We start from the raw sequence: 14,344 nt of genomic DNA, 5'->3' as shown, positions 1-14,344 counted from the left end.
TATTGAAAGGAAATAACTGTCAATCATGAATTCTGTGTCTGGCAAAACTATCCTTTGAGAATGAAGATTAAATAAAGATGTTAAAATCAGGTGAAAGAAAACTGAAAGCAATTGTTTTCAGCAAACCTGCCCTTAGAGATCAGCTAAGGGAAGCTCTTCTAACCTAATGAAGTGATAAAAGAAAGATTCTCAGAGCACCAGGGAGTGCCCAGTGTTGAGGAAAAAGTATAAAATGGGGGAGTCATACATCGTCATGTTGTAGCTTACTGTATTGCTGCAGGAACCAGGGTGGTGTTGTGTTAGTAGAGGGGTGGACACATAGATAGACAGAATAGAATGGAGATCCCAGAAATAAACCCACAAATATGCTTAGCTGATTTTTCACACAGGCGCAAAAGCAATTCTTTGGAGGAGGGATAACCGTTCAATAAATGGTGCTAGGGCAATTAGACATCCATAGTAAAAAAAAAAGAAAACAAAACCCCTAAAAAACTACCACCACCAAACCACACACGCATCAAAAGTACACACACACATACACACACATACACACGCTTGCGGGCATTGTCTTAAATTTCACACCTTATATAAAAGTTTACTCAAAATGGATCATAACCTTAAATCTAAACTGTAAAATTTATAGAAACAGTTTTTAAAAGAATATGCCATTCTTCTCACATGTCCCTGTCCCTTTATCCTGTTAGCCCTTCAGTATTCAGTTTGGACACCACCCCCTGTAGAGTTCTCACTGGGCCTGGAAAGCTGGTTGGGTGGGTCATCTACCCCACAGGCTCCAGTAGCAACATGATGGACATTTGTCTTTTCCCTGCTTGCCCAGCATCCCAGTCTTTTCATGTTTGGGGAACTTCCTGTTGAACGGGCTTTGTTTGGCCTGAGGGCTCACTGCCTGCAACAGAAGCTAAGGAGGGCAGATACTATTTGCTGGTACCATGTCCAGCAACTTGGATGTAGAAATGTCATCTAGGGTAGTCATTCTTTCAGCTGGAGACTTTGCGTATATGGAGTCAGTGATGCAAAGGAACTGGGGCCTGGGGAACTCACTCTTGTGTCTCTGGTGGCAGCATCTGCTTTCAGAGGTGGTGCTGGTGCTGGTGTCCAGAGGGGGTGGTGTATGTGTATATGGCTTCTGGGGGATTGAGCGGTGGTCCTGCTGGCAGCTTTCTTCATTCCTGCCATTTTTTTATGATTCTATGAGATGTGAGATCCTTTGAATAAATTCCTTTTCTGTTTAGCCAGAATCAGATTCTATTTCTTGCAAAAGGAATCTTGATTGATCTAGTCAGCCTATCATAATAATATTGTGCATTTTTCTTGCTTACTTGCCATTTCCTCCAGCCAGATCACGGGTAGGGGCTCTGTCTTATTAGTCGTACATTCAACACACAACATGCCTGAGGTATATTAACTTCTCGGTAAATATTGAATGAAACACGCAGGTCTTCAACTCTGTTTCTCCATTGGCATGACATTTAGTGCTAACTACTATGTGACTTTGGCATTTGGTGGACTTTTATTTTTAGTTTTCAGTGCTATTTGCAAGATTTGAATGTTTGGTTTGCTTTCTTGAATATTTTATTGGGAACTTGGAAGAGAGTTTACAGGCATAGGTATTCTGAATAATATTTTTCCTTCACTCTTTTTTTTTTTTCTCCTTAATGCAAGTATTAAGTGAGATGGACAGGGGAACCCCCTTTTATCAGGACAGAAAAAAAAAAAGACTTTGTGACCCGTTGACTTAGTAACAAGCTGGTAGATTTTATGTGAACAGCATTGTAATATCAGTGCACTGGTGTTACGTTGTACCTTGAGATATGTATCTATAGGCTGTCCATCTGTGTCCCCCCTCATTTGTTGTTCCTGTTGTTAATTCCGTCATATTTCAGTCACGTAGGCCCAAAATCTTGGACGACTTCCTCTGTTTTGCCCCTCTAGTTGGGAATGGCATTGAATGTACCTGTTTAGTACCCTTCCCCTTTCCTGCACTAGTATTATGGGCCAAGTCACCATGATCTTTCTTGCATAACCTCCTCACTGGTTTCCCTTTTACTGAAGTCAAGTCCCTCTTACACAGAGCTCCTAGTTGGGTCTTTCTAATGATACACTGAGAAAGAAGCTTGGTAGCATCTTGTGATTCTAACCCTCAGTTGATCTGCAGTATTTCTTCAAATTACCCATTCTTACTACACTTACAGTGGTTTTGCCAATCAAATATTAAATAGTGTTCTTTTTTTGGAATAATCTGTTTCTTATTTACATGCTGCTTATCCCCTCAACAGTCTCAATATGCTCAAATTCTACCATTCAGTTGACTTAGAATATGCTCCTGGAGGCATTCTCTTACCCATCTTCCTTTATTCAAAACAGATTCTCTTTCTGATGAGCACTACCCACCAACCGCCCTTTTCAGATAAGACCGCCTCTCTTATCTGTCCTTTGGCATTATATATTATTGTACTAATATTTAAGGCAGTTGGATGGATTTGAAAATGAAGGCATCCATGGTCCCTCCATAGAGCTTTCAAAGTTAATGAATCATTGGTTTATCTCATTAGGTTTTAGAAAACTCAAACATTATCAAACCCCAAACACCATCCGAGCACTATAATGCTACAATGTTGATTTTCTGCCTCATGCATATACCAGTAGGGGTATTTATGGTTATGAAACACATGGTTTCGTCTTTAAAATGATGACTTGGTGTTTTGTTTCCTTGCTTTGAGGATTTTATTCAAATAATCCTTTGTTTTTTACTTTCACAGTCCATGCTCCGAGGGAGAGGAGGTTGCTATAAACATACATTCTATGGCATTGAAAGCCATCGTTGCATGGAAACGACCCCGAGCTTGGCATGTGCGAATAAATGTGTCTTCTGTTGGCGGTAAGTAAAAATGAATGGCCATGGTGCCCAAAGATGTAATGATGTGTAATAATCCATTTCTACCCAATACTGCACTCAGATTTACCAGAAGCTCCGCTGCTTCTGTAATTAATCCCCTTCTCCATTCCTAAGAGTATATTTATGCATTTGGTTGGTTTTCTGTTTTGACCGGTTTTATCAGGGGTTTGCCAATTTTTAAAGTTTTTGAAAGCCTAGATTTTTAACCTTGTGACTCCTCTCCATTATCTTTGTTTTCTTGTTCAATAATATACTAATCTACCCCTTTTCTTTTTCTGACTTAAATTGGACCATTAGCTAATTAAGTCATCTGTAAGACTTTCATTGTCAATTTTCCTCTAACTCCTTCGTTAGCTATATCCCATAGATTTTGATTATTTAATTATTATTCAGTTGTAAATACTTTCTAATTTCCATTTTGACTTTTTTGTAGCTCAGGGGTCAAAGAAGTATTTTTGTTAAAAGCTAGATTTTAGGGGATTATATTTTTGTCATTAAATTTTAACCAAATTGTAGTATTGCTATAATACATGACTTCTAATACCAAATATATAAAATTTATTGAGAATGCCGCATGCCTAGTCCGTGCACGGTCAGGTTAAAAAAACTATATCATAGACGCATGGAAACAGTGTACTTTAAAATTGTTGGGTAATAATCTATTTTATGTTGCTGATTATTTGTTTTATCATTATTTAGTCATCTTTATCCATAATAATGCTTTTTTTGCCTCAAAGTCTGTATTTTCTGATATTAATATAACTATACTAGATTTCTTTTAGTTACTGATACTTGCTGGGTCTCTCTTTTTCCTTTCTTTATGTAACTTCAACTTTAATGTGTCCTTATATTTTAGATGGTTACTTATAAACAAGTGTTTGGCTGGATCAATTTTTAAAAATCAACTGTATTGCAGTTTTATTTCCATACCATGAAATTCACCTACTTAAAATATATAATTCAATGAGTTTTGGTAAATATGTATACTGTGTGACTATGACCGTGATCAAGATGAAAAACATTTTTATTACCTCTGGAGGTTCCCTTGTACCCTCTCCCAGTCAATTTCTCTCATCTCATGACAGCCCCAGGCAAACTAATTTGCTTTCTGATAACATATATTAGTTTACTTTTTCTGTAGACCTGCATAAAAATGAAATCATCCAGTATGCATTTTAGAGTCTGGTTTCTTTCACTCAGTAAAATGTTTTTGAGATTCACCCATGTTGTTATGTATATCAGTAGCTCGTCCCTTTTTATTCCTGAAGAGTAGTTTGTTTTATGGTTATACCGCGATCTATTTATTCACCTCTGTTTGCATATTTGAGTTGTTTCCAGGTTTTTACTTGATTATGAATAAAGCTGTTAGGAATATTAGTGTATAAGTCTTTTGTAGACAAATATTTTCCCCTGTGTGTGAAATTACAAGATTTTTAAAAATCCACTTGGACAGTCTGTTTTTAACTGGTGAGTGTAGTTGTTGTCTGTAATGATCACTGATGTTGATAAATATTAATAAATACATTCTTGATAAATATTTATTTTTAATTTCTTATTTTGTGCTTTTTGTTTACCTTGGTTTTCTACTTTTTCTTCTTTATCTAAGACTACTTTTGTGGTAAGGTATCAGTTTGGGTGTTTCGTTCTAGGAGGCTTTTCAGGTATCTTGCTGGAAATAGAAGCCCTGAGTGTTGTCTTTAAGCTGGCTACATACAGCCCATCATGTGTAGAATTAAATCTTTTATGTAAGTTGGGAAAATGCCTAAATTGCAGAAATCTTTCGTGCTTGCTCCTAATTTGTTTTTTTCCCTCACTGACAACTCCTCCGTTCTTTGTAGGCCAACACATGACTCCATTGTCACTCATTGTGTTGTAATCCCTAATGACTTCCTTACCATCAGTTCTAATAGAGGCGACTAAATTCTCATCTTAATTGAACTCTAGCCAAGCATGCTAGAAAAAAGGACTTCTCCTTCTATTGGACTTTGATACACCAGTCTCTTCTAGTTTTTTTTTTCTCACCAACCCTTTGACAGTTTCTTTTCAAGTTTCCCCTTGTTAGCTCATCTGTGATGAATTCTCTCTGATTCTGTCCTTGACTTTCTTTTCTCACTCTGCATTATGACAGCAGGAGTAGTGTGCCATCTCCACGGCTTCACTGCATACCTGTAGTCTGACACCTTTATATTCTTTATCTCTAGCCCCAGTCTTCCTTCTGAGTTTTCATCTTCTGTTTGCAATTGCCTGTTGGATATATTCTTTCAGATGATCCACAGGTACTTCATTCAAGCCCAGTTTGTCCACAAGGAGTCTATTATGCTCTCTGTTAACCTGCTCTTTCCTATTTTCGTAGTGGAACCATTAGCTATCCAGTGGCTTAGGCAGAAAATCTCTTCTCTTTTTTCTCTAACTCACTATATCCATTTGTATACCTAATTTTACTGGTTGTGTTTTAGGTTCTTATTATTTTGCCCTTTAACAACCAAAACGATTTAATACTTAGTCTGTGCTATCTTTTAATTTATCTTTCATATTGATTGCAAGAGCTATGATTCTTTAAAAATTTTTTTCATTGATTATAAAAGTAATCCAGGCTTATTATAGAAAATTTCGGAAAACATAAAAAATTATGAAGACAAACAACTATCTATAATTCTAGCATCCAGGGAAATTATTGTGAAAGCTTTGTAGTATTTGCTTTCTGTTTTCTTCCCCCTAAGTCTTTCCTTTCATTTTTAAAGATACGGTTGAGATCATTCTCTACTTTCTGTTTTGTATCCTATTTTAATTTTTTAAAATATAAGACTCTTGCTCTATCACTAAAATCTTATATGCATAACTGTCTGTTTTGAAATAATTTTAGTTTACAGATTTCCAAAGACAGTATAGTTCCTGTATGTCCTTTACCCAACTTTCCCTAATGATCAGACCTTACTTAATTGTGGAACAATTGTCAAAACCAAGAAATTAACATTGATGCAATACTCTTAGTTAAACTGGAAACGATTTGAGTTTCATTGGTTTTCCCACTAGATCCAATTCAGGATCCCACATCAAGTTTAGGTGTCATGTGTCTTTCAGTTTTCTCCAGTAGTTCAGTTTTCCCTTGTCTTTGATGACCTTGACACTTTTAAAGAGTACGAGTCAGATATTTTTGGATTTTGGGAAGAATACCACAGAAGTGATGTGACCTTCTCAGCATATCATATTAGGGGCTATTTCTAACTTTTATTGCAAAGTTTTTTGAACATAAATAGAGTGACTAGTATAATGAATCTCTTATGTACATTTATAATGTATGTCCAATCGTGTTCCATTTACCTACCCTACTTCTCACTATTTTGATGTAAATCCCAGCTGTTATTGTTTTATCTGTACATACTTTGATTGAAAGATAATATTTAAAAAAAAAAAGCCTTTTAAGAAAAGAATATAATACTATCATCCTATATCAAGTTCTTTTACATGTTTTCCCTTTTCTAGTTATCCAGGAATATAGTGAAAGACTGAAAAGTCTCTTCTGGGCATTCCGTTAAATCAGTGGTTCTCAGCTGGGGCAAAAATTTCTATTTTTCACCACGTGGGGCAACCTAGGGCATCTGACAATGTCTGGAGACATTTTTGATTGTTGTAACTGACGGAGGTGCTATTGGCATCTGGTGGGTAGAGGCCAGCGATGCTTTTGCATGTCCTTTAACTCACAGGACAACCCTCCACAGGAAAGAATTATTCAGTCCAAAATGTCGGTTGTGCTGAGGTTGAGAAATCCTGTGTACAGTGGTCCAAAGATACTTTTACATTGAAGGGGATGTGGAAAATGGCAGCATTGAAATAAAAGGATATATCACACCTCCTTTTTAGTAATAAGGTATATGCTTATAAAACGTAATATATTATAATGTGAGCACTTGCAGAAGAAAAGCCATATGATTATGTGGATGGAAATATTTGGATCACATAATATTTAGCTTGAAGGAGAAAGAACCAAGTGCTTTTGGGTCCTAGTTCTTGTTGTTTGACATATTAGAATCTCTTCTTATTCTCTTTTTTTTGGGGGGGGAGTAGGTAATTAGGTTTATTTATTTTTAGTGGAAGTACTGGGGATTGAACCCAGGACCTTGTGCATACTACTGAGCTATACTCTACTCTACTACTGAGCTATACACCGCCCTCCTTCTCACTCTGCTAAAATTAAAAAAAAAAAAATCTCATTTTACAATCTCTTCTAATCTCTTTCCAAGATTCTTGACATAAGTCGTTTTTTTGAGAGTCAAGATTCAAAGAAAGTAGCAGGATTCAGTGGTTAACACCCCTTATCTATATTACCTGTTCATAGCCAATAATGCAAAAATCCTTCAGTTTCCCTAGCAGTAAACTTACCCAGTTTTTTAAAAAGCAAAAAATATGCTTAACAAGTTCATTAATGAGATTTTACAAAGGTGAAAGTAAATGGAGATGTTTTATTTATCATGGCTTCTGGTAAAGAAGTACTAACATACTAACTTTAAAATTAGAATTCACCATCTGTTTTAATTATGAATAATATATAAGAATGTCAGAAAAGACCTAGTAAAATTGATTTAAATGCTTATATAAACTTTTTTTTTCTTTTTAACAAGTTCTTGAAATAACCTCTGAGCCTCAGTTTCCTAACTATAAAATAAAACAGCAATATTTTCCTTACAAGGGTGTTGTGAGGCTTAATTACTTGAATGAGATTGTGCATATACGAATATTTTAAAACGACAGTTTGATGTATGGATGTGAGTTTTCCAAAATGAATTTCTTACTTCTTTTTAATAATATGGGCAGTAGACTGTTGTAGATAGATAAGCTATTATTATTCTGTTAATTTTCAGATGGAGTTGTTGAGAATTATGTGTATAGATAGCCCATATTTACCATTGTATGTCTCTTATTTCTGTTTGTTTGTACTTTGAAATTTCATATTAAGAGTTATATCTGTTTTGAACAAATAATCTGATTACAAAAATGGGCGAAGGATCTAAACAGAAAGTTCTCCAAAGAAGATGGACAACTGCCCAATAAACACATGAAAAGATATTAATGATGTCTCCAAATTGAAAATAAACGGGCTGTCCATCAGCTGGTGAATGGGTAGGCACAGTGTGTGTATATCCATCCAATGGAATATTGCCTGGAAATGAAAAAGGAATGAAGTAGTGATACATGATGCTACACGGAGGAACCTTGAAAACATGATGCTAAGTGAGAGGAGCCAGTCACAAAAGACTGTGTTATCACATGATTGCAGTTCTACGAGATGCCGAGGAGAGACAGACCTATAGAGATGGAGAGTAGGTCAGTGGCTGCCTGGAACTGAGGTGGATGCTGGGATTGAAGAGTGAAGGGGAGCAGGGTTTCTTATTGAGATGATGAAGATATTTGATTGTGGTTACAGATGCATAACTCTGAATATGCTAAAAGCCATTGAATTGTATACTTTAAATGGAATTTTATGACAACACGAATTATATCTCAACAAAACTTAAAGTTTACTGGTCTTGAGTAGTGAGTACAAGTTTTTAAACTATGTTTTAAATGTATTTTGAATGGTCACCCTTACATCTAGTAAAAAGTTCAAAATGTAACAAAAGGTTATACCATGAAAATTGTCTCCCTTCCATTCCTGTCTTCCAGTCATTTAGATTTTCAGTGATATTCTACACATATGCAGATAAAACTAATGTGTGTGTGTGTGTGTGTATAAAGTTGTGTGTATGTGTCTTTGTCTATGCACAAATGGCAGGATACTGTACAGTGTTCTGCATCTTGCTTTTTCTTTCTGTCTCTTTGTAGCGATCCTTTCATATCAAAGTGCATAAAGATTTAGTATCAGATTTTTAATCTGCTAAATGAAATAACTGTTTAGAAAGCAGAAGAGAAATATGTGTAAAGGGCCTTTTGTTTTTAAAGTAGTTACTCAAGTGTGTACCTTCCACAGAAATGTCCCCATTCTCTATATTGGTGACATCATAATATAATTTTGCTTCAAAGCAATGATTTATTGTCATTATTGTGGTAAGAACACTTAACATGATCTCTGCCTTCTTACAAAGTTTTAGGTGTGAAATACAGTATTGTTAATTATAGCACTGTACGGCACAGCCCTAGAACTCAGTGATCTTGCACAACTGTAACTTTGTACCTGTTGAATGTTGAATAGGAAATGGCATTTCCCCCTGCTCTAGCCCCTGGCAGCCACCATTCTGCTCTCTGCTTCTATGTGCTTGACTATTTCATATACCTCATGTAAGTGGTATTATGCAGTATTTGTCTGTGTCTGGCTTATTTCATTTAGCATAGATTAATCTGTGTTGTCACATATGGCAGTTAATTTTATTTTTTCTTATTTTTTCCTTTCTCAGCATTCATGATTTCTTTGTGTAATCCAGGTTACTATCTGGTTTTTGTTTCTTTTGCTTGGACAATTCCCTTTAACATACCCTGTAATGTAGGTTTGCTATCAAGGAATTCTCTCAGATTCTGTCTGCAAAAATCTTTATTTCTCTATTTTTTGAAAGATACTTGCACTGGGTATAAAATCCTGAGTTGACGAGTTAGTTTGTTTTCTTTAAGCAATCTTTCAGGTGTCATTATAGTTTCACTTGGCTTACTTGTTTTCTGTTGAGTTGTTGGAAGTAATTTTTAATCTTTGTTCTCATGTAATGTGTCTTTTTCTCTGACTTAAAGATTTTCTCATTTTCTTGTGTTTTCATTTGTTTGGATATGGTATTTTTAGGCTGTTTTAAAATATCCTGGTGGTTTTTCTGTGAGCTTCTTGGCTCTGTGGTTAATTGTTTCTCATTAACTTTGGAAAACCATTGGCCAAAATTTTTCTGCATTTTTTTCTGCTTTGTTCTCTCAGTTTCCTTTCTGGGTTTTCAACTATTTGTATTTTGGTTGTGGAATTCCAATTATGTATATTTTGGACCTCTTGATATTGTCCCACGTCTCTTGGATGCTGTGTCGTATTTTTCACTTTTGTTTTGTGCTTCATTTGGCTTATTTGCATTGGCCTCTCCAAGTTTTTTCACTGTTTCCTCAGCTGTTTGTAGTCTACTGTTGAGCCTGTCAAAGACCTATTTTTTTTTGTATATTTCCCATTTCTGTTTGATTATGTTACAGTCTTCATCTCTGTGCAGAATTTACCCATCTGGTCTTGCATGTTGTTCACCTTTTTCTGTTAGCATTTTTAACATAGTATAATCACAGTTTTAAAAAAAAATCCTTGTCAAATAGTTTCAACACTGTGTCAAAAGAGTTAGGGTCTGTCGATTGCTTTGTCTATTGGAAATGTGTTGTTTTCTTGCTTTTTTGTATGACTCATAGTTTTTTGTTTAAAGTCAGAAACCTTTTCTAGTACATTTGCGACTGAGGTGAATTTTTCCCGTGTTTGGAAATCGGCACACTTTTCTCTCTGGTGTCCTCTGGAGGTACCTTGTGTGCAGCGTGGAGTTTGCTGGAGGCTTTTTCCTCTGTGTCTGATCCATCGTAAGCTTTAGGTCTTCCCGTCGTACTGCCTCTGAGGGAGGGTCTGTCAGTGTGATTTTGCAACAGCATTTCCCTGTTGGTTGTTACTGGATGCTTGTCTAGCCTAGTGCGTGTGGCTAGGAGAGAGGGGTGCGCGTTTTGTATTGTTCTGATTAAGCCTCTGTCTTGGCCAGGCACTTCTCTTCTCTCTCCACATGCTAGGTGTCGTGACTTAAAATAAATCATAAAATACAGCTGTAAATAGCTGAGCATTTAGGAGGAAACCAACCCTGATTTTATGATAACATGGACTCCCTCAGAGTGGGTGACTAGCTGAGATCTAATGCTGGGAGTCCTTTAGAATGTTTGCCTCTTTTCCAGGCACCACACCAATCCGGTGGGTACTGAATGGCGGTGGAAGATGGACCAGCCTGAAATGATCTTAAAGGAAGCCATTGAAAACCATCAGAACATGATCAAGCAGTTTAAAGGTATTTATCTTCCTTCTACAAAGGAATGCTGATAACCTGAATTAAATTGGCAACGGAATTGCGTCTTTGGCAGGATTTTGTCCCCGCTGGCAAATTCTCGTATAGGGAGGTGAAAACTTTGTAGAAATATTATATACATTTTGGCCTTTTTTGTTTTACCTGATAACTTGATATCCCACCCAATAGAAGAACTAAAAAAAAACTTAATTCAAAGCTGTTTATAATATGGTTCACTCAGCACAAAACAGCCTTATATGTGGAATGGAAATTTTAGATCATTGGAAGATTCTTAAATAATATCGGATAGTATTGGGAAAGCATTTTTGAGTAAATGCCTTATTAAAAAGGAGGATTAATATTAATAAAATTTCCTCCACAAAATCCATCGTGATGTATAGAGTTCTGCCTCTCAGCTTCCAGAATTTCCTGATCCAGTTCTGTCTCAGAGTTGAAGAAACTTGGCGTTCCTGGGCATTGCTGGCTCTCAAGGTTTAGTTTGCATCAGAGTCACTCATTAACACAGAGTCTCCCGGCCCCCTTTCCTCGAGAACAATTCAGTAAGTCTGAGGCGGGGACCAAGAACGTGCATTTCTAAGAGATTTCCCGGTGGTATCGATGCTGTTGAACTGGGGACCGTATTTTGAGACCCACTGCTGTGGGTAGACATGGTGGACCTGTAACGTGACGGCTTTATAAAGACCGCTGCAGATGGTCAGCTGAAATTTGTTGGCTCCCTGCTCCCTGTTAAACGTGTAGACCTCTGCCTCCGCCTGCCACTTGTTAGTCCTTCTCTCCTTTGTTCTGCTCTCCTTTCATACGCAACCACAAAAAAATGAATTCTACCCAAGGTTGTTTTGATAAGGGCACAGTTGTGGTGCTAGCATCATAAATGAGAGTCTTTATTAACCTCGGTAATTAGCATTTTGAAGATCGGGTGATTCTTTGATGCGAAGAAATTCGTTCTGTCAGGTCGCTGCTTCTTAAGGTTATAGTGCTCCTGATGTTTTTTTCTCACACCACCAAGGGGTTCTCAGGGTCTCAGCAGACACTGCCTGGGTGTCCTACAAATTTAAATCAATCTCTGGAGATGGCATCAGACCCCACAGATTAAGGGTTCAGTCCTATAAGACTGCCCCCACTTCAGATGCCAGTCACAAGTCTAGGATGTTACCTGTGCTTCTGACCAACTGGCTGTAAGTTGGAAGTTCCCACAGCTTCCTCCTCGGATTCCATTAGTTGTTAGAGTGGCTCACAGAACACAGAATATTTACTTATGTTTCCCAGTTTATTATAAAGGATATTATAGAGGTCACAGATGAACAGCCAGATGGAGAGGTACATGGGGCCAGGTCCGGAAGGGTCCAGAGGTCAGGAGCTTCTGTCCCTGTGGAACTGGGGTGCACCACCCCCCTGGCATGTGGATACATTCACCAACCCGGAGACTCAGCAAATTTTGTTCAGGAGTTTTTGTAGAGCTTATTTGCAGCCCTGCTTCCTTTTCTCACAGGTCCATGGGTGTGGCTGAAATTTCCAGTCCTTTAAACACAGAGTCTTGCTGGTGATCAGCTCCATCCTTTGGCTATTTAGGGGGCCTACCCTATGTCACCTCATTTGCACAAACTCAGAGGTACTCAAAAGGGGCCCCTTGTGAACGACTAAAGACACTCCTACCACTCAGGAAGCCCCAGGGGTTCTAGGGGCTTTGTGCCAGGAACCGGGTACAAAGACCAAATGTATTTCCTTATTTTTACCGCAGTACTTCTTATTACTGTTCTGATTTCTTGGGAGAAATTGGGAAAGTAATGCAAATAATGATTGAAGCTCAATAGTGATTTATAAAGGATAGTCAGTAATTACATCTTTATTTTATTCTTTATGAGTTTTCTAGGGAAAGTTGACTTGAACATATTTGTATGTGTGTGTCTGTGCTGACTTACCGTTATACCTCTGCAGAGATGCTGATAAATATTTTAATATTTCATCTTGGCTTTTAGTCTCAAGCTTTTTTTTTTTTTTTTTTTGGAAACATATTTTCTCTTATTTGGATAAAGCAGTGTCTCTTATCAATCTTTTGGAAAATTAAATGAAACTGTTCAGTGAAGAACTAGGAAGACTCCACATCAGGAATTTAACTAGCTTTTCTTAGACTCTTTGTTGATTTAGTTAATATTATTGATTGTTGATCTTAAACTGTATACCTTTTAAATAAATTTCAAAGTAAAATATTGTTTTCTTTTGGCTAGTTATTAGTCTGAGTTCTCCTGAGAAACAGAGTCAACAGGATGCTATGTGGGTGTGTAGAGAGAGAGAGAGAGAGATGGATAGAGAGAGGCTGATAGAGTGAGAGATTAACTTAAGGAATTGGATCCTGTAGTTTTGCAGGCTTCGGCAGTCAGAAAGATAAATAAAAATAATTCTCTGAGGTAGACTTGCAGACTAGAGATTTAAGGAACCTCTGCAGTTCAGATCCAAAGGCCGTCTGCCAGCAGAAATCCTTCTTGCTTGGGGGAGGTCAGCCTTAGTGGTTTTGAGGCCTTCAACTGATTGGACGGGGCTCACCCACATTCTGGCGGGCAGTTTGCTTTACTCAGAGACTTAAATGGTAATCTCATCCCAAAGACACCTTCACGGAAACATCGAGAACACTGACCAAATATCTGGGCACCGTGGCCCAGCCAAGTGGACACGTACAATTAACCATCCCAGATGGTTACATCGGAAGCAAGCCAATGCCAGCAGTTTTATCTTTATATTCTAATAAGTTTGTTGGTTTAGTTCTTAAAGAGCAAGTTGAAGCCTTAAATAAGGGGATGCTGACCAAGGGTATGTGTTTTCCTGGACATCTGGGAATCTTCCTGAATAGACTGTGTCCCAGGCAGTTTGTATGGGAGGAAGCAGCCCTAAGGAGTAGACATTCATTTTTCCATTCCGAGATGTCCTTGATACAGAATGACAATCTGAGTTTTGATAGTAATTTTTCTGACAGGAGCATTTTTGCAAATGCACTTTAGATGGAAATAAATGATGAATAAATCATGAGGCCTCCTTTCTTCACATTAATAACATGTGTTAGGTGAGCTCAGTGAGCACAGATTCTTTGCTGTCTGCCTGGCTTGTTGCAGGGGCTTGTCCTGTGCAGGAACAGGTACCTGATGAGGAGCCTCGTGCTTGCTTTAATCAGTAGGCATCTCAGATGGTTTGTCTTCAGGTGCTCGTGGCATAAGAAACACAAGCGTTTTAAAATCTGTATCGTCTTGTAGGGGGATGACAGGTATCAGACTGCAGGGAGAAAGTGAAGAGCGTGTCTGTGAACAAATGAGTCCTGAGTAGGGGTGAGAATGCCTAAGGCGGGGTGGGGAATGACCCCCAGAAATTCAACAACTGCCCAGTCATTCATTCTTAAAAGTAGCTTTTATAGAGTATCTACTTGGCCCTTGTAATT

At 37.6% G+C, this 14,344-nt stretch overlaps 1 protein-coding gene across 2 annotated transcripts in view; it reads left to right on the top strand.

The window, feature by feature from the left end:
• The window catches only part of LOC105082748 (S-adenosyl-L-methionine-dependent tRNA 4-demethylwyosine synthase TYW1), a 127,714-nt gene that overhangs the window by 39,329 nt on the left and 74,041 nt on the right, over window positions 1-14,344 (top strand). For both annotated transcript variants that reach the window (XM_010972377.3, XM_074345983.1), the window contains exons 10-11: window positions 2,781-2,899; window positions 10,793-10,902. In XM_010972377.3, the coding sequence (XP_010970679.1) occupies window positions 2,781-2,899; window positions 10,793-10,902 (229 nt within the window). The remainder of the gene's footprint in view (window positions 1-2,780; window positions 2,900-10,792; window positions 10,903-14,344) is intronic.

Source organism: Camelus bactrianus, chromosome 18, assembly GCF_048773025.1.
Source record: "Camelus bactrianus isolate YW-2024 breed Bactrian camel chromosome 18, ASM4877302v1, whole genome shotgun sequence".
Classification (NCBI taxonomy): Eukaryota; Metazoa; Chordata; class Mammalia; order Artiodactyla; family Camelidae; genus Camelus; species Camelus bactrianus.
Note: the sequence above shows the minus strand (reverse complement) of the source record. Positions and strands in the feature narration are given on the sequence as shown.